This window comes from Drosophila biarmipes, chromosome 3R (genome assembly GCF_025231255.1).
Source record: "Drosophila biarmipes strain raj3 chromosome 3R, RU_DBia_V1.1, whole genome shotgun sequence".
NCBI lineage: Eukaryota > Metazoa > Arthropoda > Insecta > Diptera > Drosophilidae > Drosophila > Drosophila biarmipes.
In genome coordinates, this window is record NC_066616.1 from 32,103,842 (window position 1) to 32,131,182 (window position 27,341).

Here is a 27,341-nt window from a genome sequence, read left to right on the forward strand (position 1 = left end):
TTTGCGTTAAATAAACAGAGTCTAGAAAATATTAAATTACCGAACTTGGAGTAGAGGAACGGTAAGTGCTCCAAACTATACGGGCGAACTTCAGGGCACTCACTCCTCTCGTTCCAAACGATCAAACCCTTATTTTATAGTATTTTCACTGATAGTTCAGGTAAACCGTTAGGCTGCTTAGGATACAAAGGCCGAGCCACAAAATCAATGCCAGACAACGCACACGTGCCCAAGGATTTCCCAATGTATCTACCCTCTCTCTTCCGCAAGGACCTTTTCCAGCTGCTTTCCTTTTCGTGAATGAAAATGGGCAAAATGTTGAGGCCTGACATTCAAATGCAGTTCGGCACAGGAGTCAACAATTGACAGTTATGAAAACAGATAACGATGATCGTTCTGACAAGGTTTAGGATGGTGATGATGATGTTAGGGTTGTCAAGGGATAACAGTTGTTGTGGGCACACTTTAAGGATGAACTGAAAGGTTTTTGCGGCGAAGGAAAACAAGGAAGAAGGTGGCTAGCTTAAGTCAATCAAATGCTCTTATTGATAAGAAACCAATAAATAATTTAATGAAATGGAAATCAATTTTAAAATGAAAAAGAAACTATGAGTTATAGAAATTTAGGTAACCTTACTTTTCTACCGACTCAAATTATTGTTAAAAGATATAATATCTAATCTAAAACTGGGAATTGTTAGTATTCCATGAAGAGATATGGTTAATTCAAGATGGTTAATTAATTACATACGTTAATAAAAAAATAGCGCTCTGTTTTAAAGATTACAATAATTTCATTGTTTTCATAAAAATCCAACCAGGAATCGCACTTTGCGCCTGAGACGAACACTTTTCCCGAGGGGGGAAATCTTCCCACACAAAAGCCAGACACTTGACTAAACCACCGCCCCAACCAAGTTCTAACCCCTTGAAAATTCGTGGGGGAAATGGGGCTCAGACCGCGGTACATGCATTCTTGGAGGCGGGAGGAGGAAATTTGACATTTCCCCGGCACTTAAGTGTCACATAAAGTGTTAAACGAAATGAGGCAGAGGCGGCCGCAGAACAGAGAACACTTGAGATTTCGATTTGGATTCCTATTCCGATTGCGAGAGTCCGATGTTTTGTGGCGACCCCAAAATGTGCATCACTCTGCACCACCGAATTCGGTACACAATACAGAACCACCACTCTGAAAAGTATTTATGCTGTCATTACTTTTCGGTTCGGTTTCAAATCGAATTGGTTTCGGGTTCTTTTGTTTTTCGGGGCCGCGCAAAGTTTACTGCTAATTAAAAATTGTGGAAAAACGAGAAACATGCATGCAACTCAATACCCAGAGGAGTGTGGGAAGGCGATGACCCATCTGGAGAGCCCCTCTAGGATGCGAGATCTGAGATTTACAGCCAACCCCTCGCCAAAGGATTGCATTTTCCCAGAGTCCTTCGTCGGTTTTAAAGTGAAATTAATTGACTGCTCCGCGCGATGACGTCAATGCGGAACCACCAAAAGTACTTAGTTAACTTTACTTTATGTGGGTACCAGCAGCGGTGGGTGAGAACTTCAGTTTGCAGACGCAGAAGTGAGGAAAAGAAATCGGAAAATGATCGACAAATCCAATTTAAATGAAGAACTTACGGTGGGTGTGTGCCCTCTGAGAGCCTGGGAAGGGAAATCCTTGAGTGCGAATGCGGGACGTGGTAATTGAAGGTACTCGCCATCGAATTCGGATACATTTCGATGCGGATGTGTGTCAATTACGCGGTTAATGAGGGCAACTCCTGGGGGAACAGGAAGTGCGGGGAAACTGCAGTGCGAGAAGCATTTGGGGGAAGCCTACTCGCGGATTAGGATCTGAAAATCAAGGAGAGGTAGGTCCTTCTGGCAACCCTACGATTTTCAGCTGCTTGGGTGGGAAGAAAATGTAATGCTGAAATTTAGGTACCTGAAGATACAAATGTATCTGAAAAGTGTTACAAACCTACAAAAAATTTAATACATTTCTGAAGTATAAGAAATTTTTATGTATGTAAATAGAAACAAATATAAATATTTCCAGCTCTTTTTATTCGTATGGGACTAATTCAATTTGGAAGTGTCTGGCTCCCCCACTTCCACCCCCGCCCTCCTCTCATTTTCCCACCTCCCCATTTCCCCCTCTCAGTTTTCCCAGGGGCCTCCGCCAATCGAGTGAGCGCAACAGGTGCAACCGAGTGACGACCAATGTGCGCACCTTGCTCGCTTTTCATTGAACACCCACGCCACCTCACACAGATACAGCACACTCTCACGGCGGCACCCACACCCACACACGCGAGTGAACGGCAACTAATTAACATACAAAATGAATGCGAGGCAACAAAAAGCGGCCTCTCCCTCGCTATCCCTCTCGCTCGCTCGGCTCGCTCTCTCCCTTTCCCTCGCACGCGAATCCGCTTAAAGTGAGAAAATTATGAAGCTCCACCTATTTTACGCTTACACACACATGCAGCGAGTGCCAGTGGTGTGCGTGTGCGAGGGAGAGGGGGAACACATGTTAACCGCATTAAAAATTAATGTACAAATTGTTTATTATGTTGTTGAGTCTGCTTTTTGTTTTTGCTCTTCTTCAAAGAGTATTTGTTGGTGTGCGTAGTTTTTGGGAATATTTATGGTTTTAGTATCTGTGTGTTTGTGGTTTTACCCGTGTGTTAGTTGTGACTGCAAAAGGAAATAACCGATAATTAGACTTCTACATCCCTTGAGGTTCACTAATAAAAGACACTTTATCTTTCAGATAGGTAATGCAATGTTGAACCATAAACTATCTAGCTATAGGTTTCATAAGAACAACAAACAGATATATCTTAAAGATACAAGGCCAAAACACAATATTCTTGTTGCCCCAATGCTAAAGTATTGGAAAATATGCATATGTATCTTTCTCGAGGCATCAAAACAAGGGACTCCGCAACTTGTTGATGGAGAAAAAGATTGAAGCCACTCGCATTCTCCTCTCTTCGTTAGAAATTCTTCGATTCTTCGGGGATCTCTTGGATCTCTGCCATTCTGTCATTTGTAGACGTGTCCATTGATGGACATTCTCGGGAACTCGCCCATCGGCTTACGATGTCATTAGTGTGTGGCAACCGCGGAACGATTTTGGCTTTCTTACTCGGAATCGCAGCAGTGAATATTTTGCAACCGCAAGTGCAAATGAGTTTGTCCGTTAACGCAGCAATATGGCCAGGAAAGGGTTAGGGGATTCCCGGGAACAAGTCCCTTCATCTTGCACCGCTAAAATTCAACAGAAAAATAATCGAAAGCTTGTTAAAGTGGGCGATCAATCTTATATGAAACTCCACACAAGGGTAGTTGTAGTAAAAGTTATTCATTAGAAATACTTCTACAACTAAGTTCCCCCCTTATATGATTTTAAAGACCTTTTTGTAAAACAATTGTTAAGAGTGGACTTTCATAACGAAAATATGAAATCACACAGATGGTTTATTGAGAAAATTTCCAAAAACACTTCCTGGAATCCACTGATAAGCTCACGATTGCGTTTAATACCTTGCTCAGCAATCGAACCATTAATTAAATTTTGGGTAATGCCGAAATGCGAATTGAAGCTTGATGGTCATAAGTCGCTGGGTCAATAAAACACGAATTCGAGCAAATGTTAATGCAGTCAAATCCCGCATAACCGCCATATGCTGACGAGGAGCGGGGAAGAGCCACCCTTACGTAGCGCTTACGTCGCGGCTACGTGAGGAGAGGCACTGGTGCGGCTAACATTTACGATATGGCATAACAGAGCCCTGTTGTGCCGGAAGAGAGAGCTCTCTCCTGGCCGTCTTGCGAGGGGCACCACCACCAACACACCCCCCGTCGCAGCACCAACACACTCCCCACTCCGTGTCCAAGTCACCTCGTACATCGCAACGGTGAACCGTTACACCGTTGTGTTATGCTGGTGGTGGCACGGAGCACACACACCAGCAGCGCTCTCTCTGTCGCTCTCTCCCTCCCCGGCTAGCTGCGTCCTCTTCCCGCGCCGTAGACCGTAGCGCCCCGTGGAACCCGTACAACCCGAAGCGCTCAGTTCGCATCCGACGGATACGGCGAGGACGTCGTCTCGGTTTCGAATTCAGTGCGATGCTGCGAAAGCTAGAACTCTGAGTTCAGTTGCATTGTAGACGTCGCGACGGCAGCACACGCGTCGCTCCCCCACAGAGAAGCCTCTGCAAAGAACACAGTAGAATCACGCAGAGAACGCACATATAGAGCACACAGATCGGAATCGCCCGCAAAACACCAAACAACGCGACACTCGCAGCGCGAAAAATACAACCAGTGTTTCAAATGTTTCTGAGATAAAAACCCAAGGCCTTGCCCCCATGGCCGCCACACGCGTGTGCTCTGCGAGAAACCACAAGTAGTAGACCCCAGAAGAACCCGCTCAGAGCCCAGGTCCAAAACAATCCGCATCCAAAGCAGAGCAAAGTGTTACAACAAGCATTCCAAATGTTGTCCTGTCTGGCGCCGTCGTCTTCACGTTTCGGCCAAGAGGATACCATCATTCAGCAGAGCATGCCCTCCACCACCGCCTTCACCATGCAGTGTAAGTGATCCCAGTCGCTGGGCCAGATAGGTCTCCCGTCTCCCCGGTGACTCATCCGCAAGTCGAACCTCTATCAGCTAGCTGGTGCAACCGAACTGGGGCGCTCTGCGTGCGCTTTGCGCGCCAAAAGGCTCGGGGAGCCCGGGTCGAAAGACCCAAACGCAAGCTTAGCACTTTCCCAGAACCACCGCCATCTTGAGTGGCTGTGTGGTCTTCACCTCAGGGCCCGGACAATCCGAAACTGTGGAGAAACAAAAACATAAAAACGAGTAGGATCGCAGCAGTCTCGAATTACCTACTCCTACGCGGTGAGCGGGCTCCGGTTCCCGAAGAGGAGGGCGACCCAGCCAAGTTCTGCCCGATCAGCACACCGAAAGAAAATCGTATCCACCAACTATTTCGAAAGTACTTACCCTTGAGTTCGTACTTTTTGAGTGATACACCCATGCATACCAGAGAAGTATCTCTAAGTACGTCCCAGGGGCTCTGTGAGTTTACTCATAACGTATCTCTCGAGTGGAAAGAACAGAAGCACCTTAGCCACATCACCTTCTTCAGACATGAAAGACACCCAGCGATCTTGGGCAGTCTTAAATCATTGAATCCTACCCTGCCTTCGAGCTGTAGCCACCTCTCTTTCTCTCCCACTTGCCAGCCAATTGCAGGCACCTTTCAATTTGATTTGTTGGCACCGCCGAGGTGAGCCGCTGCCTTGGCAACACCTCCACCCACCGAGCGCACAGGTAGCTACCCCTGGGAGAACCGCATGCGCAGGCTGAACAGGTAGAACGCCGCTTGGCCAGCTCGAAGCCTCCATTGAGGAACCTGTTTTATGGCCATGTTGCTGGCCAGCAGCGGGGAAGCGTTTATCGAGTGTAAACAAAGCATAAAACTGTCAGTGGCCAGAGCTCATCGGCTCAAATGGAAGGTGTGAAAGACCAGAAATTAATCGAAAACGCTTAGCGGGCAGGAAGAGCGGGGAAGGGATGGCGCAAGTTTTCCGTTTTTTTCGGAGGGGAACGCCCACGATTTTTTCCCAATTGATAAGCCAGCTAAGGAGACGGATTAATTGCACATGTTCGGGAGGAACAGCGCAGCACCGCAGCCATAAATTATAATTTATGGCTATTTAAGCAGCTCCGCTTCTGTGGGTGGAACTAAAAGCCCTCGGACAAGATGGCTCGGCTAATCGATCAGGCGGCTGGGCACACAGGTTGGCCCACATACTTGCAGATACAAATGTATCTATATACTTTCCGGTGGCTTGCGTTCTCGCTCTGTTCCCTGGCCAGAGCGAACTTTTTGACGGCGCTGGGCAGCTGCGACTGCGATGGATATTAATCGCCGGCTACATTCGAAATTCTGTTCTCTGCTGGCTTTTTGGAAAAGTCGGGGAAACGCCGGGCAACTTGTACTAATTTTCCGGCTGCTCGGCGTGTGTTGTGTCGCATTTCGAAACGGCTCCAAAATGCCATAAATCAAACATTCGCCCTGGCGAAAACCTGTCGCCTGTTATCACCTACGGTTACGCCCCTTGCTCGTATATTTTTCCACATACTTTCGCTAATTTCCACCCATCAAAGACGTTTAGAGTTGAATTTCGCCCTGCCAGAAATTAAGAACCTATCTGACTTTTGCATCTTTGATTGGGAAACCATAGAAGCGGCCCCGAAATGGGATTTCCTGTGGACTAATTAATCATTTCGGCTGCTGTCAGTGGATGTCAGTTTTATATGCTGGTGCTGTCGGTGCTGCCATTTATAACGCCGGCTCGTCCTGCAGGACTTTCTCCTCGCCAGCTGGTAATCGAAATTAAACAAACTTGGCCCCAAACTATCTGGCAACCGGCATGCAAAGATGATTAATTCTGCCGATGCCTATCTCGAGTGGAGTTGGAGATACTTGCCCCAAAGAATAAACACGCTTCGGTCTGCGCCTTTAAATTGCAATTGAGCCGGCAGGAGGCTGAGCTGCAAAAAAGATCCTCGGCAAACACAAAAAGACAATAAATCAATGGGGGGAAAGTCCTCTTTGATATCCTGCTGCAGAGTCCCTTTATTCCGTGTTCAACCTGCCGCAGCTTTGGGCAAATTATTTGCCACATTTTACTTTTATTCTGCATTTTTTCCAAAAAGTAAATTGTTTGCCAATATTTTTGCTGCCCTTTTTGCTGCCGCTGCCGTTGTGCACACAATTGAAACAAAGATAACTTTGAAACAGTTGTAAAGTGAAAATTGCACGGAATGCAGACCGCCTCCTTGCGAATATATATTTTTTCTTATTTATTTAATGCCCGCCGAGCTACCCCCGAAAAAAGTGCCAAAAAATCGGCGCAAACAAAGGGGTGCGCCCCCAAAACCCCCTCCGAAAAAAGGTGTTGCCAAAGGGCAGGCAAAATTGCAGCGCCAAAAGGGAGGCTCTAAAAAGCAAAGGAGTGGGCCTCAGCAGGCACAATTTAACATGTAAACGATTTTGGTTAACGGGTAGCTGGCGTTGGGAAAAAAGCAGGAAAAGCCGGGGAAAGCCGGGCAAAATTCGGGCAAGAGGCGGCACTTCCCCTCTGATTGGCGTTCAATTGCAATAAATTTCGCACAATTGCACAATAATTGTTAAAAGTTTTAAATAAACAAAAATAGTCAACAGCTCTATTGTGGTAACGGCAGCAGAAAAAGTTTCAATTGCGTTCGATGGGCTTTATTTCGGAGTTTTTGCGAAGGGCGATTTATGCACCAGGCGAGGACCGAGTGAATATCAATTAGCCAAGTTAAGCTGAACTGTGGTTATATTCTCTGAATTAATGAAGTACTTTTCAGCATTTTAATTTCGTTAAAGAGCTTATCAAGAAATGCCTAGTAGAATCAAGAACATACATCAACACAATAAAAAATAAATTAATATATCGTAAAAACTTTAAGAAAAAGTGACGACATTTTAAATTAATATTCATTTATTTTCGTGACTATTTTGGTTCCAAGAAATATCACAAATGTATTTTGTATCTTCATCTTCCTTTGAGGGTCGGGAGGCCAAAATATCTTATGGATCTCTTTTCCCCTTTCACCACTCGCTTTGAGCACCTCTGTGGCACATTTCTCTAATTGCTTTCGGCTCGCCAACGCACTGCAACTCCAATTTCAAAACGTAGAACGCCCACACCACGACATCACACGCGTTTCTGCATATTTTTTCAAGGTAAATCGCAGAAATAGCTCGCCCCGGGACACATATGTTTTCCCTGCCCTCCAGATTCAGCTCCCATATGCAGCAGGAGAAAAAGGACAGGGACTCGAACACGGACACGGCTCGCTTGGCTATTAAAATTTCACACTCAGCAAAGCAAAATGCTACAAATAAAACAAACGTGGCAGCGGCAACTAGCAACGTGCAACGTGCAGCGTGCAGCATGCAGCACGCAGCATCAGCTTGCTGAGCAAACAAATAAAGGCAGAAGGGCAGAAAGGCAGCCAGGAGAACTCTATTTATAGGAAATCGTCTGGCTCCGAATCTGCACCTTTGCATTTGCCACTTGAGGGGCACAACGTGGGCACCTTTGTGCCCATTCGGAAAGTGGAGAGTAGACCAGGGCAAAGGTGCGCACTGAGAGAAAAATAAATGATTTCATGGTTAATTTACTCGATACAATATACACCATATTGAATTTGAAGAGGAAGGAAAATTACCTTTTTCATTATCACTCTAACATTTTTTCTTCATAATTAATGTTGATAAGATATAGATTTTTCTTGCTCTATAAATTCCTCTCAGTGCACTAATCCCTAGGTAGGTAAGCCCCGAAAGAGTATTCCAATTTTAGAGCGATTATCGGGACAACTCCACATGCCGCCCACATGTGTTTAAAACCGATTGCCACTTGAGATCGGACTCGGACTCGGACCCCCGTAGAATTCCTTTGCGAGGGGCTCTCCACTCGATTCCGCCCATAAATATTCGCACGTCTGTAATTCGAACGGCTCAAAACAACCGGGCCCGAAGCCTTCCCACAGGTTTTCGTTTACAAATTAATGGCGACCGTCTGATAGTGTCGTTTTCGGTTTTTTCGCCTTTCAACTGGCAATTAGCTAGCTCTGTACTAAGTGTTTTTGCACTCGCCCTCATTTGCAGGCAATTTATATCGTAAATATGCTAACCACGTTCATTGACTGCAAACGAGTGCAGCCCCGGAGGTCTGTTTATAATTAAGTGCTAAAATTTATGTTTATTTGCATTAAATATCGGCGGAGCCCCCTCGCCGCCGCTTGGCCAGCAGGCGCCACCTGTCGTCCATTTGTCCGCAACTGCGTCAGCAATCGCTAAACAATTTTCCGGGGCCCGAGAAGAATTTCCCTCACCTGATGGGAAGGCGGCGAGAATTGTCGTGACAATCGGCTGTCAGTGGAATATTAAAAAACACTTTGGCCCGCGCTGACAGGCGGGGCAGAACTGGGGAAAGTCAGGTGGAAAAATAGGAGAGGAAATAAATTATGCGATGAAAATATAATTTTCAGAGGCGAAAAACGGCCAAGAGAAATAAATAAATTTGCATTAGCCGGGCTTAGCCGAAATATGTCTGGCCAATAAAAGTTGGCCATTAAAAGAGCACATTAAATTAGTGGGTGTATCTTGGGTGTCTCTGTGCTGCAGATACGAATGTATCTCTTCTCGGTTGTTTTGCCATTGATTTACGCCGCCTGCCCATCTACGTATTATTTATAATATTCCCCCGCATTTTCTTGAATATTTTTGGCTGCGCGTGTTTTCCACCGCACAGGTGAACCGAGAAAAGCAGCAAAAACAAAGGCAAACTCTTGACATCATTTCGGAAGATTTCCCCCCGACGAGGCTTCGATTGCTGGCGTTTCTGTTTCGCTTTTGGCAACGTGTGGCCGCCCATAAATCCTCCCCTCCTAAGTCAAAAATATGCGCAAATTAAACTGCCCCAATCAACGTTCTAGTATTACTTTTGATTCGGAATCATTTAATAAATTCTCGGACACACAAATCTTTCAGGGGAAACTGAAGCTTGCACTTCCTAGCCAATCTACTTCATAGGTTAAGATACCTTCTCTTTTGAACAATGTCTGGCCGCCTCTCTTCCGATTTTCGCCCCACACCTAGCACTATCAATCAACTTCAATTGGTTCGCGTTAAGCGCAAAATAGTTGAGGGCCCGGGGGAAAATGAACTGAAAGCTGAGACCCAACATATAAAAATATACGAAAAATAACGCTCGAGTTCCGTTCCGCAGAAACAAACGCAAGAATTCCCTTTCATTTCGTTTCGGCTGCGCATAAATTGAAATTAATTTGCGGGACACTTTCAATATTTCAATACGGTTACGGAGCGGAAAAAATAAAAGTGCAAAGGCGATTGCGTTAATAATTCCTCACTCGCCTCGCGAAGAGTCGGTTATGAAGAATTGATTGGGCTAAATGAGCTGGTGACACACTTGTTGAGTTTCACGTTGAGTTCCCCACGAGCGCATTTTCCTATGGAGCACATTATGCTGATGAAACAAAGTGTTGGGCCATAAAAAAGCGTTGTCTTTTACAACTTTCAATAAAAATGCCATTGGCCGGGCCGGGCAAAATGAATTCTTGGCCCCGAAATTATGGACTCTCTCCGTGAAGAAATGAATCCCAAAGATACACGTCAGCTGCTGTCCTATAATATCTTTTAATGGCTTCTTGAGTGATAAGGTGGGAGGAAGCGCCGTAATCATCAGCGTGGAGATCGTTCTTAATTCCTTTTTGATCGGACCCGCATCGAAATCAATTAAGATTGCAACTATTGAAAGTGAAAACGTGCAATGAACTCTCGTAGATTGCGCTTGATTGAACCGACAGCCCTCAGATACAGATACTTCTGGCCGAAAGGTGGCCATAAAACAGGGTTCATTCATTCCGCCGCCCGTATGTGAGTATCTGGGTATCCGAGTATCCGAGTATCTGAGTATCTGTCTTCGTCTGCCGCCAGTTAATTGGCTTAAATTAAGGTAGCGATCGAATGGCAGAGAGAACAAAGACTCGCTTTGTTGTGCACTCTGTGCACTCTAAATACTCTGCAAGAAGAAACAAACAGCGAGCCCCGGAGAACAGAAACTCCATTTTGTGAAGTACGAACGTTCCACCTTCTCAGATACAGATACAAAGTTTCAGAGCGCGAGTGAGAGGGCAATTGAGTGACCCTCGGGGAACAAAGCAATCTTCTTCTGGCTCTGTAGACGGCACGTCCTCCCTCTCTTTCTGCTCTTCCACAGCCCGTCTCTTTCTGCGCTTCGCCATGGTTGAACGCTTTTTTCAACTGATTAAGTCAACTCTTCTCTCCCTCAAGTGTGCGTGTGTTCCTCAATTCTTCCACTTCTTTTCGCTGGTTCTTCTGCGTTTCTGTTTTCTTTTCGGATTCTTGGCGGATCGAAAGAACCATGAGATCATCGCCTCTCCGGATTTCAGCCTTGCGTGAAGGCCTGCGAAGTTGATTTGCCACGAAATTAAGTCGATCCCCGAGTTCCTGGCAGCACAGTACGAAAATTGGGATCATAATATATGAGAAGATACATTTTCATATCATTTGGGTCCAAAATTTTGAAAGCAAGGTTTTTGGGATTTCTGAAAGAATATCAGTTGTGTAATATTATAAATTCGGTATTTTGGATTCAAACCTCTTAGGAAAGCCCCCGAATTTCTCTACGTGGAGTCTGCAGCACCTCAACCGCGTTTTTGCCCCACTCACACCACACTCCTCATTTGGTTTTCGAGTTCCCTTTGCCATATTTTATGGCTCTTAAACGATCTGGCAGTTAATTTGTTTTTTCCCTCTTTTCTGCTCCACAGTCCCCTCGCTGGCCTCCACTTTGCTGCACCACAACCAGTCGCCCAAGCACAGCACTCCGGGATCCGCTGGGATCCAGGATGCCCATCCCAACCAGCCAGGTGCGGCTGCGGATGCCTTTCTGGTCAAGTGCACCCAGTGCCACAAGCGATTCGCAGGGTTCCAGGTGAGTCGTAGCAGGTGAACTGCGTAGATTTAACTCTTAGAAATAGCAATAAAATAATATTACTCACAAATAAAAATAAACACTGCATTATATGTTTTTAAATGAGAAATTTATCCTCATTCCACCTCACATAAAAGTACATTTTTTCCTCAACCTTATCAGCTAAAAAGTGGTGAGGTATATGTTTTTCTGTTCTGGAATTATTTCGTCAACTTTATTACTGGTTTTATAAGAATGTTGCTTACGCATTTCACGAATGTGTAATTCCTTTTCTGGCCGTAAAATTTGATAATGCGCAGCCACGAAAATATTAAAATGTAAAACAAAGACTTACAGAGTTGGCGATTGAGTTTAGCTGGAGCTAAATATTAGGGTTCAAGATAAAGAATTTCTTTTTATAGACAGCTTATTCATATTTTCATTTTTAGTCCCTCACCGAGCACATTGCCAGTGAGCATCCCCACGACAAGCTGAACTGCGGAGCTGCCCAGCCGGAAAGCGATGCCGAGGATGAGCAGAGCAACTTGAGCGGCAGCAGTAGGCGGTACACCAAGTCGCCGGTCAACAGCAGCAGCAACAACAACAACAGCAGCGGCAACAACCAGTCGAGCAACAACAACAACAGCGAGCTGGCCAAGAACCACAATAGCAGCAACAAGATGTCGCCCCTGTGCTCACCTGGGTCGCTGACCCCCGGCGACCTGTTCGCCCAGCTGCCGCACCCGCCGCCCCAGCTGCCGCCCCACCTGCACGCCCAGTTCATGGCCGTCGCCTCCCTGGCCATGCAGTCCGCCCGGTCCGCCAGTTCGCCCAGCCAGCAGCAGCAGCAGCAGCAGCAACTGCAGCAGCAGCAGCACCAGCAGCTGCAGCACCAACAGATGGCCATGCAGCAACTGCTGCCGCCGCAACTGCCGCCCGGCAGCAACAGCAGCGTGGGCAGCAACTCCGCCTACGACCTGGATCTCAGTGCCCCGCGGTCCACCTCGAGTCCGGGCTCCACCACCGGGGACCTGAGTGGCTCCTACCCCTGCATGCAGTGCACCGCCTCCTTCGCCAGTCGCGAGCAGCTCGAGCAGCACGAGCAACTGCACTCGCCCTGCGGACAGGCGGCGGTCCCCAATGTCTCTCAGGTACGTTTGCAAAGCAGCAAATATTAGTATCCTAAAGTAGCACCCATAAAAATACTGTCGAGCTCTGAAAATACTGAAAGAGCTAGGTTATGTTCAACAGCAGGTCGCAGTAGCACCCATAAAAAATACTGCCTTGCCCTGAAAATACTGAAAAAGCTAGGCTATGTTGAACATCAGGTCTCAGTTGCCCAGAAAAACACTAACAAAGCGAGTTCATCCACCCTTTATTAAGATTAAATGTTCGTAAATATTTCAAGAAATTAGTAATACAAGTTTAATTCCCAACAAGTAAACAACAGCCATGTTAAAGATAACAAAGTTATTTTTATGAGGTATGCCAGTAAATACTGAGTCAAGGTTTTTAAATACTAAATGAAAATCTTATTTCTCTAGGGGGTTACATACAACTTTCAATTAAGTTACTTTAGTGGTCTTAAAATATACATATTTCCTGAAGCACAAAGATATTTAATATCTCCCTGGTACAAACATTTCCCAGAAATATTCGTTGGTGATAATTAGTCAGAAAGAATACTGCCCCTTGAAGACAATCAGTGACTAAACCTGAGGAATGCTGCGAGAGGATGGGAGTTCCTGGAACTGCTGATAAGCGGAGTTACTTGTGCTTGTCCCTCGGTTCCTCGAGAGTCTTACGTGTTAAGGATCGTGGCCCCTTACTCATGCGTAATCAGAGTCCGACTGGAAAAAAGAGGGGGGGTTCGGCACTTGGGGCACTTGATCTTTGAACACATCACGGCGCCACAATGCGCGGGCTTTGTTCGCGGCTAACGGGAAACGAGCCACCGATAACCGAGCACAGAATCCAATCCAATCCCAGCCCATCCGAGACCCAACCTTAGGCTCATTTCCTGTTGACGAGTCGCCCGAAAAAGCAGTTAGAAAAAATGCAGATATACTTTGTTTTTAACTATAATATACCCGCGTATCTATGGTATTTTTGGCATTTATTTCAATACAACTCATTGGATCATCTCGTATTTAAGGCCTTAAAGTACACTTTTAAAGAAACGTTTGAGGAGCGGCCTTGTTTTTATCGCCCGCCGCCTTCGACTTTGTTTTATCGGTCTGAAAAAACACAGCAACACTAAACTATGATAAGGGGCATAAAAACAAAACGTAGGCGTTCACCGAGCCGAGGAAAAAAATAGTAAAACGAAAATTCCCCAATGGCGGTGACGGCGGAAAACAATTGGGGGTGTTATCAGAAGGGGCATATAACGTGTGTGTACCACGTACATAAGTATATAAAAATATGGGGGAGCACTGTCAGTCACACGCTCATAACTCCCAATTGTGCAGTTGTTGTTTTTTCTAAGGCCTGCCGTTGTGATAAGGCATTAAAACGAATGTTGCCACAGGCAACCTGATAACACCTAACCACACGACCCCGCCCACCGGCTTCCTTCTCGCCTCCGCTTTTCCCGGCCTTCGTCGCCATCTTGCCTCATGTGATGTGCTCTTATGGTGGGCTGTAAAAGAAAACCCGGGCCTGCTCATACGTCACACCAGCGATAAGGAGCCAAGTTAGGACCGGTCCAGAAAAAGGAGACTCGTTCACCTTGGGCTAGTCAGCGACCCAGCTACCCAGCGGCTATTAAAGCCACATAAATTATAATTTTGTTGCACTCCCCAGAAAAGAGACCCCATCCCAAAGTCCCCACCTCTGTTGGCCATAAATTCATATGGCTAGTTCGTTGTTGTTTTTTGTGTGCTACGCTTTTTGGGGCTACTTTTACCTTCCCCATATCTGTGTGAGAGCACAAGTGAAATGAAAAAGTTTGACAGCACCCCGAAAAAAGCGAGATGAGATTTCAGATTTTTCGTGAGACAGTGGAAGAATTTGCCTAGAACTACCCTAAAAAATATTTTTTCTTTAGAGAAAGATTTAAAAGAACTTGATATTTTGATTTTTTCAAAATTTGTCAGTATTTTAATATGTATTATTAGCGTCCCATGCATTTTTTTTAAATTATAAAAACATCTTTTGAGGAAAATAAGTCTATTAGAACCTTTCCCCCTTTTTATTTACCTTTCCCCCCATGACAACCACTGTACTAGCCTCCCTTCTCTTACTCGATTTTCCTTTTTTCCACGACTGCTGTCCGTTATTAATATTTACCTAAGCTGCGCTGATGGCCAGCCCGGCAAAAAGCTAATAAAGTTGGCCAATTGCGGCGCTGAAGAGCAGCTTTATGAGTTGCAACTCCGATTTGTGCAGCTCCTCGGCGCCACAACGCCCACCCGCCCCCGCCCACTTTCGGTTGCATATAATTTACGGCTTCGTTAATGACATTTAAACATTTAAACACATGCGAAAAGGCCAGAATGGCAACAGCCACATTGACACATGGCCAAATACGCACAAACTACGCGAACAAACCAATTATAATTGATGTGGCACATTGCATTTATTTAATATTGTTGGCCATTGGCTTTTACACGTGTTCGCCGTATTAAATTATTATGTGTGAAAACAATTAATTATGCGGCAAGCAAAAAACAGTGCCCGAAATAACAATAAGGCCAGTGGACAAATGGCTCATTATGGCAGTCGGGCTGTCGGCTCACAAAAGTAGGCAGCGTTTTATTGAAAAGGCATTAAGGCGAGGCAGAGCGAGGGCAAACAGGGGTTGTATCAATCCAACAATGTTGATGCAACATTTCAGCATTTGTTTTTAAGGTCAACATCATTAACCGGGGCGAGAGTCAGACGGCCGAGCAAATGGCGGGCCATAAATTATGGCCGAAAAGGGGAAAAAAGCGGCGGGGTCCTGGCCAACTTTCGGCAGAAAAAGTGCAGCAATTAAATATTTGCTTAACTGCAAACGCACAGGGCTGCAACTTTGGCCACAACTCATTTGGTGGGCTGGCCCTTCAGCTTTTCCGCTGGTCCGCTTCCGGCTGGCCACCTTTTTGGCCGCAAAGTGGGGCGGGGAGCGGACAATTCAAATTGAAAAATTATATGCACTTTAGGTGTAGTCCTGCGAGTCCTGCGAGCGCTGCTGCGAGTGTATCCACACATCCTCGTCTTTGCGGCGCCGCTTGACGAACCGGCGAGTGAAAAATTAATAGCAATTTATTTGCCCTCGTGTCTGCCCGCTTTTAAATGTATTTCTGTGCTGTTCTGCGGCGCTGTAAGGTCAAAGGTCTGCTGGAAAAAGTTCCAAAATTATTCGCAATTAAAGCAAACAAATTAAAAAACTTTTTAAACAAAACCGAGTCACAATTTATTGCCATTGGCTTTTGAATCACTTTTTAAATATTTTAATAGGTTTGAATTATTATTATTGGCTTATTTAAAAGGCTGTGTTACAGATAAATAATTTCTAAATTATTTTTATAATTGTAGTTGGTTGAAAAATACTAATTAATGTACTTGGTATTGGGGCATCTCCATTTCCACTTAGGAACCCCTGTCGGAGGATCATTTTTTATGTTCTCCATTCCCACTCCCTAAACACATCATCATCATCATCATCGGGAGTTCCTGTTTCCTTGAGGATATCCTCGGTTTTCCCTGGATTTTCCCCACTCTTTTCACCTGCGCTTTTCCACATGTCAGTCGGGCGACTTCAATTCAAACTTCTGGTTCTTGTTCCCTTCTTTCTCTCGTTTTTAAGTTACTCCTGAGATTTATATCAACTTTCACCGTGAGGGCCATAAATTATGTGGCTCCGCTTGTGGCGCAGTTTCTCACAGGGAAATTCCTCAGACGATTTCCCCCGCCGACTTTTCAGTTTCCCGCTGCAAGTCCCGTGGGTTTTTTCACTTGTGACGTTTATTGTGCGGTTGTTACTTGATATGTTTAATGAGAAATGCCCTGCGCAGGGAGCAGGGGAATTGGAAAGGCGGGGTGAAAGTATCTGGTATGATGTAGTACCAGGGCACTTGACATTTCGTCGGGCAGTGCGATTGTGAGCGAGATTGCACTTGAAGACGTCTCCTGAGAAAGTTTGAGACTGCAGTTCCAAATGGTTTTAATGGAAGTTCTTGTTGTCCCTTAAATGTTATAGAGCCTCTAAATTGCCTAGAACCCCAATAACCCGTAAACAAAAGTGCCAATAGCAAAAGCTTAAGGTAATTCCTGCGAGCAGTACTTTTCAGAGAATCCCCATTAAATTACAATTAAAAATGCCAGCAAAAGCTGATAAGCGGACAAGCCACATGACAGGAAATACTAAAGTTATTTCTCTGAAAAGATAACCGCCAGCCGCACCGAACAGCACTTCATAGAATATTGTAATGTATAGAATAAGCGAGGCAGCTGCCAGCCCCAAAATCATATTTTCCACGACACATTTTCTTAATTTCCCAAGACGCGGGCTTTTATCAGAAGTGATAAATTTAATTTATTCCGCGGCGTCGTCTAATTTATGTTTGCCTAATACGCAACTAATTTCGCAGTCTCCTGTTGGCGGGAAAATCAGGGCATCGTCATTGAGGAAAACGTTTTATTTATAAACAATTAAATTTGATTTGTCGCTGCGCTGGCGAATGGGAATCGAAGGCGAGACACACACAGCTGTAGACACGAAATTTCAGTTTTCCCGGGGCCGCCGATGAACTCGGCCTGATTTATGGAAAATTAATAATTTTAAATCCCTGCGCTGCTGCAGATATTATTGTATCTGCACAAAGCGCGAGAGGCGGTCGTAAAACATTGAGAAATGCGGCAGCGAAGTGGCCGCAATGGCTAAAAGTATTTCCCTGTTAACTGCGCGTGTTAATCAATTTCCCAATGGAATTAATGCAGAGGCGATCGCGCCGCGGAAAGTTAATGAACCCGAGGCCCGGCAGCACGTAGTGAAATCACCCATTGTCCTAGAGCAGCGCCAATAAATTAACCGATCTGAGGTCCGAGCTGCACCTCCGCGTTATCGGGATTGCCGGAGATAACCCCTGACCTCTCGGTCCACGAGGTACTACGCCCAGCCCTCTCCCTGTCCCCCCAGAAAGGTACGTCAATGGCCCGACTGGGGGATTCATTCATTTCGAAACCCCAATCAGTAGTGGACTCATAGATGTACTATGCACGGCAGCTGCGGCGCGATAAGCGGGGAATTGGGTCGCGTATTTCGCTATAAAGCAGTTAGAGATCAGACACTATAATATGTTCGTCGTATTTTCCACTCGCATCCCCTCGCTCGTTTCATCTTTTTGCGCTAAACATTTCTTTGTGGCGTCGTTAATATTTCTTCTTTTTGGCCTGACCTCAAAAAGCGGCACATAGAATGAAACAAAAACAGAGACACAAAACTTTGAGCTTGTCGCTTTCTGTTATTTTTGTTTACGCATTTCGTCAGGCGACAGGTGCGCCTCTATATCTATCAGATACTGTATAGACAAGTCTGTGTGGACAAACCGCAAACGGTGCGGTTCGAAATTACAGGGCTCTGCTGAGCCTTGGGCATTAAAAGTTACATTTGGTCCTTCGAACCGGATCATCGATATTGCTAAAATCGATGTTTTGAATATATTTTAGCATATGTTACTAAATATTTTTTATTAATTTTACTTACGCGCCTGGGATCCATACATTTTCGAGCCCCGCTGTATCCATGCACAGCATTCCCCCGCATCATTCGGTATTTTGTCAACATTGTTTGCTCGCCTCTGGGGCTGACACTTTGAAAGCCGAACGATCCCTTTGGTCGATCATCTCTTACGGCCAATTATGCGCGCTATTATGGCCAAATTCCCATGTCACTCACTGCATAAAGCATTTTTCAGCCAGCAATCGCGTGAAATACGTTCACAAATTAGCTCTCTGTCCGCGACAAGACATTATCTTAGCGGGCCTCGTTCGTTTGATTTGTCTTTTGGTGGGGCGCAGCCTCTTCGGCCGGGTCCGAAGGCAGGCGCCCACCTACGTTGCGTTATAATTATAGCCAAAGGACTGTCGCCCGCAATTAGCCAGGCCAAAGCGCAGCCGCTGGACCATCCGCACATGATGACGCTGCCCAGTACAATTAAACTTGACGAGCGCTTTGAAGACGGTCTGCAGCTGTGTGTGGTCGCAGGTTTCCGGTTCGATTTTCGGGTATTCGAACCGATAAGTTCTTGATAAGCAGCCAGCCTCCCGCTGCCTTTCCCATATTTGTAACATTTACTTTTGTGCTCACCTGATCTGGGTTATCTGCGAGCAGAAAAGGAGATAGGCTGGGGTTAGTAATTGTTTTCACTGGCTAATCCACGCACCACTCGGGATCCCGACCCTGATCCGCTTTGTTTACGAGCACACACGCGCCTCTTTGGAATCGATTTATGGTGATAGTGAGGTGATAGTGCGCCTTATCAGCTCTGAAAACCCCGAATATTTGAGGTGAATAGTGAAAGTACACGGAGGAAAACATGGACTCTTTGGTGGGTGCGATACAGAGGGCTTTCAAAGCAAAAGATTGCAAATATCGATAGGTATCTTGCTCGAAGGTCCAAGAGTTATCGAATAATAAAGTCAAAACTTCCCAGTTCTCTATAATTCTTTCGAGTGTACCCTGCCCAACCATGCCTTCCCCCTTCATTTCGAACAGTTCAGATGAAATTTAATTAATTAAGCAGCTAGCAACATGTGGAAAAGAAGGGGCGAGCGGAGCGGACGCAGTACGCACGTGTGCGTGGCTTATCGACGCTAATGCCGCGGAGGTTAGACTGTACCTTGAACACTCTCGAGTGGTCTAGCTTCCATTTCCATGTGCGCCGGCCATTCGCTTAGTGGAATCAATCAATTTTCAGCTTTGGCTCGAGTGGCTCCCCTGAAAACACTTGAGTCATGCACACAGCCGGTCCGTCCATCCGTCCGTCAGTTAACCCCCGGGGGCGGGCGTCTTCATGGGGCTTTGTTAAAGGTAGCTCAATTGGCACTTCCGCTCGTCGCAAATATAATAATAACAAACGTAGCAACAAAAGCGCATAAGAAGAATCCGGCTGACGCATCGCGAATGGAACTTACCTTTTGTAAACGTCTGCACTATGCTGTGTGCCCTGTAGAAGGTACAACGTGCAACGCATCTGTGTGCGGTATCTGTGAGAGCGGTGTAGCTGGCGTATCTCACGGCTGCCATTTTCATTTCCATTTCGTTTGCGCTGCGCCTCGCTTTACATTTAATTGATAACGCCGACGAGGCGACAACAAAGCCGTCCATTGTGAGCCACGGCTGCGGTTTAATGTCCGCTCGGGGAGGTGTGTACGGTGGGCACTCGACAGATGGATCTTATATCTATCAGATATAAGAAACAACATAATGTATCTGGAGGGTTTATTTAGGAAGTAGCAGTATAAAGAGCTCTCAGAAACTAATCCAGAGGATCCAAACAGCGTTTGACCGCATCGAGTGGCCACTGTACCGCTCTAGGTTCTGCGGTTCTCCGATTTCTGATTCTAGGTAGGCGTACTGCGGTTTTCAGCCCAACAACCTGATTACGTGGTGCGTTAGAGCGGGACGCAGATAGGCCCGACTCCATGCGGGGAGATAACGGGTTTCAACTGCGCCGGTGTGCGTGTGTGAGTGAGCCAACAGGTGGCCATTTTCGAATAGTAGCTGTTTATCGCGCTCACTCACCTGGCGAGCAAATGGCCGCTGGAAAACGGGGTTTTAGGGTGACGTCACAGGTGAAACAACAAGCGGAAGCGGAAATTGTTATGGCTGTCGAAACTAAAAACGAAACGAGGAAAGCATTTTCCGCTTGTGTTTTACCATCGGCAGCAGCACAAACAAAGTAGAAGGCCCAGGCTATAAATGTATTATTTTCCCCAACACGCCTAAAACAATAAACACCGTGTCACGGCGGAGAACAAACTAATTACAATACATTATAGTAGTCTTTTGAGTGATCTCATCCCGAGTGGGCAAATTGGTTGCCCGTCGATGGTGGTGACTAATGGCGCAATGTGCGTTAATTGGAGCTCATGAGTAACCGTGGACGTAACCCCAAACGGGGAGTCAAAGTCAAAAGTTAGTTGAAATTCTCCACTTCCATTTTTTATTTTCAAAAACCGATTCCATTGAATTCCGATAACGATCGGGAATGCAGTGAGCTTTCCAGCCACAACAACTGGAAGCGAAGGTGAAACAGCAACAAATGGAAAGTTCAACGGCTGAGCGGTAAACAACACACACACACACACACACGGACGCGGGGGAAAGTGGGGTTGGGGGCCACAACACGTGTTGCCATCTGTCCGCCAAAGTACCGCAAATCTCTCAACGCAGCCGCTAAGTGGAAAAGTGGAAGGCGGCGCAGACGGCGCTGCACTTTCGCTTTCCATTTCCACCTTTGGGCGTTTGATGCGTTCAATTTGTTGCCAAACAAATCAAATCAAAGCACAAACAAAGCGCCCCCGAAAACGGAACAAAATTTGATTAGCATCAGCTGTTGAAACATTTCGACGAGATGCATTTGTTTATTTTCGGCGCTTTGTTTTGCTTCGTGTGTCGCAATTTTCCAATTGAAGTTGATTTTTTATTGGAATAACAGCTGAGTGCAGCTTTGCTTGTTGTTGCTCCTAAGTGACAGTCCATCTTCGCTGGAAGTAGCGCCATCTCCCTCCCGCGCCTACGCGCTCGCTCTCTTTCGTCCTCCGCTTCATTCCACTCTTCGCGCTCTTTCGTGCTGGGCGCGTTTCGCGTTTTCCTCGCTTTTCCGCGTTTAATTGTAGTTTTAATCGAAGTTGGTGCGTATTTTAGTTCGAAAGCGTTTACCCGAATATCAGAAAATACCCGCTTTTACGACTGGGCAGCGCACAGAAGGCAAAAATGGCTCGTCTTCGGCGGTCGCTTTTGATTTGGCCTGCTCTGTGGTCGCCTCGCTCGCCTTGAAACAAATTAGAAAGCCATTAAGTTAAAGCAAATAAATACGCGTGTTGTTTTAAACAGTTTTTATTACCTGTGCGTTGGTGTTTCGTTTTCCATTTCCCCCTCGGCCCCTATTCCCGTCAACAACAATGTCGGCGGCCGCCTTCCTGCGCGCTGCTTCTTCCTCGCTGGAAAAGGTAACCGGGAAAACAAAAGATCGTAGAATGGAAGAAGATGAGGGGGCAGCCAAAGCTGTAAACTAGAGATGGCAGCTTCGGTGGCCGACCTATCGGATTTCGATAGATTGAGCAGTTAGAAAATTATTTAAAATGATTTTAACTTTCATTTGCAAAATGTTAGTATCGTTGAAATAGCTGTCTTGGGACAAACAATAGAAAACTAGGCCGAAAGCAGTTTCTCCCCCTGATTCTATATCTAAAGATCAAAAAGCTACAATACTCACCAACAAACCAACATTCTATTCTTGCCCCATAAAAGCACCATCTAATCCCATCTTATCCGATCCCTTGCAGACCTGCCGCATCTGCCACAAGGCCTTCGCGAATGTGTACCGCCTGCAGAGGCACATGATCAGCCACGACGAGAGCGCGCTCCTGCGGAAGTTCAAGTGCAAGGAGTGCGACAAGGCCTTCAAGTTCAAGCACCATCTGAAGGAGCACGTGCGGATCCACTCGGGCGAGAAGCCCTTCGGCTGCGACAACTGCGGCAAGCGGTTCTCGCACTCGGGCAGCTTCTCCTCACACATGACCTCCAAGAAGTGCATCAGCATGGGCCTGAAGCTGAACAACAACCGGGCGCTGCTGAAGAGGCTGGAGAAGAGTCCCGGCTCGGCATCGTCGGGCTCCCGCCGATCGCCCTCCGATCTCGGCAAGGGCAAGCTGCCGGACCAGCCCTCGCTGCCGGGACTGCCCAATCCCATGATCTACTTCGCCAGCGATGCCCAGGGCCAAGGTGGCAATGCGCCGCCCGCGCCCTTCCCACCGTTCCACCCCACGAACTACATGAACGCGGCTCTGCTGGGCTTCCCCCACAACTTTATGGCGGCAGCAGCCGCCCTGGACCCTCGGGTTCACCCTTACAGCATCCAGCAGTTCCTGCAGCTCTCGGCTGCTGGTCAGCAGCAGCAACAGGAGGAGGAGCGGGAGGAGCAGCAGCAGCAGCAGCAGCAGCCGGAGGAGGAGGAGACCCCCGATGAGCCCAAGCTGGTGATGGACATCGACGAGCCGGAGGCCAAGGAAACAGTTCCCACGCCAGAGGCCGCGGAGGAAGCCTCCTCCCAGGCCATCAAGCAGGAGCAGGAGCCCCTGAATGTCACAGACGAACCCCAAATCAACTTGGAAGAACCGCCCCAGGCAGAGCAACCCGCTGATCTGCGCTGCAGTCGCTGCTCCAAGCAGTTCAATCACCCCACAGAGCTGGTGCAGCACGAGAAGGTCCTCTGTGGTCTGATCAAGGAGGAGTTGGAGCAACATTTCCAGCAGCAGCAGCAGCAGGCAAGCACTTTCGCCATGGCCTCCGCCAGCGAGGAAGACGAGGAGGACGAGGAGATGGAGGAGGAGCCCAGGCAGGAGAGTGGCGAGCGCAAGGTCCGCGTGCGAACGGCCATCAACGAGGAGCAGCAGCAGCAGCTGAAGCAGCACTACTCCCTGAACTCGCGACCCAGTCGCGACGAGTTCCGAATGATCGCAGCCCGCCTGCAGCTGGATCCCCGGGTGGTTCAAGTCTGGTTCCAGAACAACCGCTCCAGGGAGCGCAAGATGCAAAGCTTCCAGAGCAACCAAGGCGCCACGCCATCGGTGGTCAACGAATCGCAGACGTCGTTGACCCGCGAGGATCAACCGCTGGATTTGTCCGTGAAGAGGGATCCCCTCACACCCAAAAGCGAGAGCTCGCCCCCCTACATAGCTCCTCCGTCGGCAGAGGCCCTGAATCCCGAGGCCATCAACCTGAGCAGGAAGTTCTCGACATCGGCATCGATGTCGCCAGCCTCGATTTCACCCTCATCCGCGGCAGCCTTGTACTTCGGAGCTGCCCCGCCGCCGTCGCCGCCAAACAGCCAACTGGATGCCACTCCTCGAAGCGGCCAGCCCTTCCCGGGCTTGAACCCCTACATGCTGCCCATGCCACTGCCCATGGAGGCGCTGTTCAAAATGCGTCCGGGTGGCGAGTACGCCCCGAATCATCCCCTGATGAACAGTATTAAGCTGCCCGACTACCGCGGCACCAGCCTGAGTCCCGGAGGATCGGAGAAGCGATCGTGGCGGGACGACGACTCGCGCATCTCCCATGAGGACGAGTTCGGAGGCGGAGTCCTGATGCCGCCGAAGCCCCGGCGCGGCAAGGCGGAGACCCACGGACACGCGGGCGATCCCGACCTGCCCTACGTGTGCGACCAGTGCGACAAGGCCTTCGCCAAGCAGAGTTCGCTGGCGCGACACAAATACGAGCATTCCGGTGAGTAGACTTGACTCCCAGCTGCCTGAGATCCATTGCTAACTGTGTTTCCCTTCCCAAATCAGGTCAGCGACCCTACCAGTGCATGGACTGCCCGAAGGCCTTCAAGCACAAGCACCACCTCACGGAGCACAAGCGGCTGCACAGCGGCGAGAAGCCCTTCCAGTGCTCCAAGTGCCTGAAGCGGTTCTCGCACTCGGGCAGCTACAGCCAGCACATGAACCACCGGTACTCCTACTGCAAGCCCTACAGGGAATAGGTAAGCGACACCTCAGTGCCGCCCACCTGCCAACCAGGAGCCAATGCCCCCGCTCCGCCCACGACGGCGGCGGCGGCCAGCAATCGAGGCCGTCGCCGTGGAGTTCAGGTTCCGGCGGGGAACCCCCAGTTTCCGCCGCACCACCAGCATCCCCACTCGCACCCGCACCTGGCGGCCATGGCCGCCTTCCAGCAGCAGCACCAGCAGCATCACAGACTCTCCTGGAACGGAGCTGGAGTGATGCTGCCACCGCCACCCAACCACCAGACGCATCGTCCGCCGGCTCCACATCCGCCGCCCCTGCTCTCCGGATCCGGATTCGGTCAGCCGCCGACGGCGCAGTTCTTTCACCACCACGCGGGGCTGCTGCCTCCGCCGCCGCCGCCCCCGCCGCAGAGCACGCCCGCGTCTACGCCCGCCTTCGACTTCTTCAATGCCAAAATATTTCCAAACTAAGCTAGGAAGCCAAGCCAGCACTTACAGGCTGTACTTAAACCAACAGACGAACAGGAAATCTCAAAATGTGCAGGAACACACACTGAAAGAAAACACCCCCAAGAAGCGCACTCTAGACAGACTCAGAGTCACGAAGCGAAAGAGATATTTTTTATAGCCATATAGCCAGGAGAACGAGGAGCCGTAGTTGAAACCTTTCGTTTGAGCGAATTTATTATTTTACAGTGTTGAAACCGCTTTGTTTTAGTATTTTATTCATTTACCTTACCGCCTAAGTTGGAGCCGAGGGCTGAGCACTTTTGCTCGGCCCCGCGACCCGTTTAAAGATATCGTTTTATCTATTTTTTACGCATTACCGTCTTAGTTGGTAGTCTTAGGAGCTGGAGAGACCAGTACCAAGTGCTGCAGAATACTCAAAACACCCAAATCGTTACGAGCCCACTCCCGAATGGAATAAATGTACATTTTCTACGATTACGCACTCTTTTAAGCTGTAGCTTTTAGTTAGTTTCCTCGGTTAAGCCAGGCTGGGTCGCCATTGCAGACCAGCTCGAAGGGAGTTCTCCCCCCACCACCTCCGGACCAAACAGCAAGCAAAGAAGCGAGGGAAATACAAGCAGACAATACCGAAACCAGATACAAAAGTATTAAGCAGCGACTGTATTAAGCCACCCCACTTTAGACCACGCCCACACCCACTCCCGCCCCTTTCGTGTGTAGTTTACGTTAGATGGAAAACCCACCGCTTGCCGCGCGTTTCGAGCCCCTACTTAAGGAAAGCACCCCGAGTCTTTCTCAAACCACGCTTTGAATTCCCCTTCGAAATCAACCGCGAAGTGAGCACAAACCCCTACGAGATCATTCCACTTGGCCAGAGCCGCGCCAGAAAGGTGCAACTCGTGCATTTAGGCCTCCGGCTGCCGCTTGCCACTCGACAACCCCTAAATCTAAACTAACCTATGCTAAACTAAACTAAAGCTAACTAATATTAATATACGAAACACTTATTTGGCCTTATTAAAGATTATTTAACGATTACGAACGTTCGAATATTCAAAGGAAAACTAGCATGTAAGCGAAGGAAATCGTTTGGAAGTCTCGCGAGAAATCCATTAGCAAAATTCCACCTGCGCATAGGTGTCAAGTCAAAAGAGCTAGGCCACAGCCCTATTACTATCGAAATGTTTGCCATGACAATAAATTATGACTAATTATTGATAATGCTTTCGATTCCCGCGCCAGCCCAACCCAAGAGTCAGTCGATTTCATTGTAATCCTCTCTTGCCCAACCACAGACGTTGATTAGTTAGAGTCAAACAAGGTTTCCAGAACAACGAACACTTCTTTCACGAGGCCTACCTGTCCAGGGAATTTTCGCCATGATTTTCTTGCTTTCCAGACAAAAACGAGCGTAACCACTCACAAAAAAATGCATTTATACTTAATTAATTTTTATACACTGTACTTTAGCGAGGAGGAGATGTGTGTAAATACATATATTTTTTGTAAATTATTTCGCAAGAACAAAGCTAGAGAATCCAAAAGAAACCAAGCAAACGCAACTGTTACACTCGAGTTGAGATACTTCGGAATTCAAGTACAGCCAGCACGGTAGCCTAATTTAACAATAACTACTATTACACCGTACACACTTAGCCTAGTTGAAGAACCCTAACAACCACAGAATGTTAGCCTAAACTAAAGAGAACCTATTTTTAAGCGCAAGTACTACGTGGCTCGCGACGGATACTTGCACTCTAGGGCCTTATATGAGATACACACCACACACACCCCGCACACAGCCTAAACATTGTTAGTTATTTAGATGCGACACGCCCAACCGGAGGCGATCGTTTGTGTTCCGACCTCCAGAACCCAGATCCGAGCCCCCGAGCCCCCGAGCCCCCTAGCCCACTCCCTGTTAAAGTTGTTCACCCACTCTATGTGTAGATACGCGGAGCACTGTATTATTTTGTTTCCTGTGACCCCGGAGCGATCCCTAAGTTAAGAACTCGTTGAAAGGGCATCAAATGTTCGTCTACTGCTCGCCAGGGATCACCAAACACCGCCAAACACCCGAAGCAGGCAACCAACCGTTGGGAGACGAGATCGATTCAAGCAACTTGTATTTCAAATATTACGCATAATGTATTTTAATCAACGTAAGCCACGATTCAACGATAAAGCGCGTTCGCATAAATGAATAAACCTTTTTGTCTTGATACATTTACAAACAATTATTATAATTATTAAATTTACAATGTGAAAATAATAAAAAGAAATTATTAAAATTTAGGCGCCACTGGCTTGTTATTTGGGGGGAACAAAAATATTTTGACTCTTTAAATTGAATAGGGGTCAACTATTCAGAGGCCTTAAAGAGAAATTTGAATATATTTGAAATCCCGCCCTTTGAAAAGTGTGACCATGCTTGGGCGCAGTGGGAAGTATTCGATATGCTATTATCGAATATGGCTTCGATATGTTGGCCGCCCTGCGCGCGCTTTTTGAATGCTGCGCTATTTTAGTAATTTCAATAAATTGCTTTATAAAAGAATTTATAATAAAGATATTTGTGTTTATAAAGCGAGAGTCAAAGGTTGACTGCTCA

General features: G+C 47.2%; 1 protein-coding gene and 1 long non-coding RNA gene across 3 annotated transcripts; one reads left to right on the forward strand and one right to left on the reverse strand.

Annotated features, from left to right (window-relative positions):
* Nucleotides 1-4,104: 4,104 nt before the first annotated feature.
* Nucleotides 4,105-27,025, forward strand: LOC108025275 (zinc finger protein 1). Of its 2 annotated transcripts, XM_017095640.3 has the most exons (5): nt 4,105-4,603; nt 11,434-11,597; nt 12,026-12,727; nt 22,074-24,015; nt 24,081-27,025. In XM_017095640.3, exons 1-5 carry the CDS (start codon nt 4,507-4,509, stop codon nt 24,272-24,274), a joined length of 3,099 nt encoding a protein of 1,032 aa, XP_016951129.1. In that variant the 5' UTR covers nt 4,105-4,506; the 3' UTR covers nt 24,275-27,025. The 2 variants fall into 2 exon arrangements, with proteins under 2 accessions (XP_016951129.1, XP_043948518.1); XM_044092583.2 differs by lacking the exons at nt 4,105-4,603; nt 11,434-11,597; nt 12,026-12,727 and adding an exon at nt 21,606-21,737.
* LOC127011528 (uncharacterized) lies at nt 21,130-21,771 on the reverse strand. The gene is made up of 2 exons (XR_007764546.1): nt 21,632-21,771; nt 21,130-21,559 (listed from the first exon to the last, which is right to left on the reverse strand). It is a non-coding gene; the product is annotated as an uncharacterized LOC127011528 (long non-coding RNA).
* Nucleotides 27,026-27,341: the final 316 nt, after the last annotated feature.

Coding starts and splice junctions, on each gene's coding strand:
- LOC108025275 (XM_017095640.3), top strand. CDS start 4,507: ATGTTGTCCTGTCTGGCGCCGTCGTCTTCACGTTTCGGCCAAGAGGAT. Junction 11,598..12,025: donor AGCGATTCGCAGGGTTCCAG/GTGAGTCGTAGC, acceptor TTTCATTTTTAG/TCCCTCACCGAGCACATTGC. Junction 24,016..24,080: donor ACACAAATACGAGCATTCCG/GTGAGTAGACTT, acceptor TTCCCAAATCAG/GTCAGCGACCCTACCAGTGC.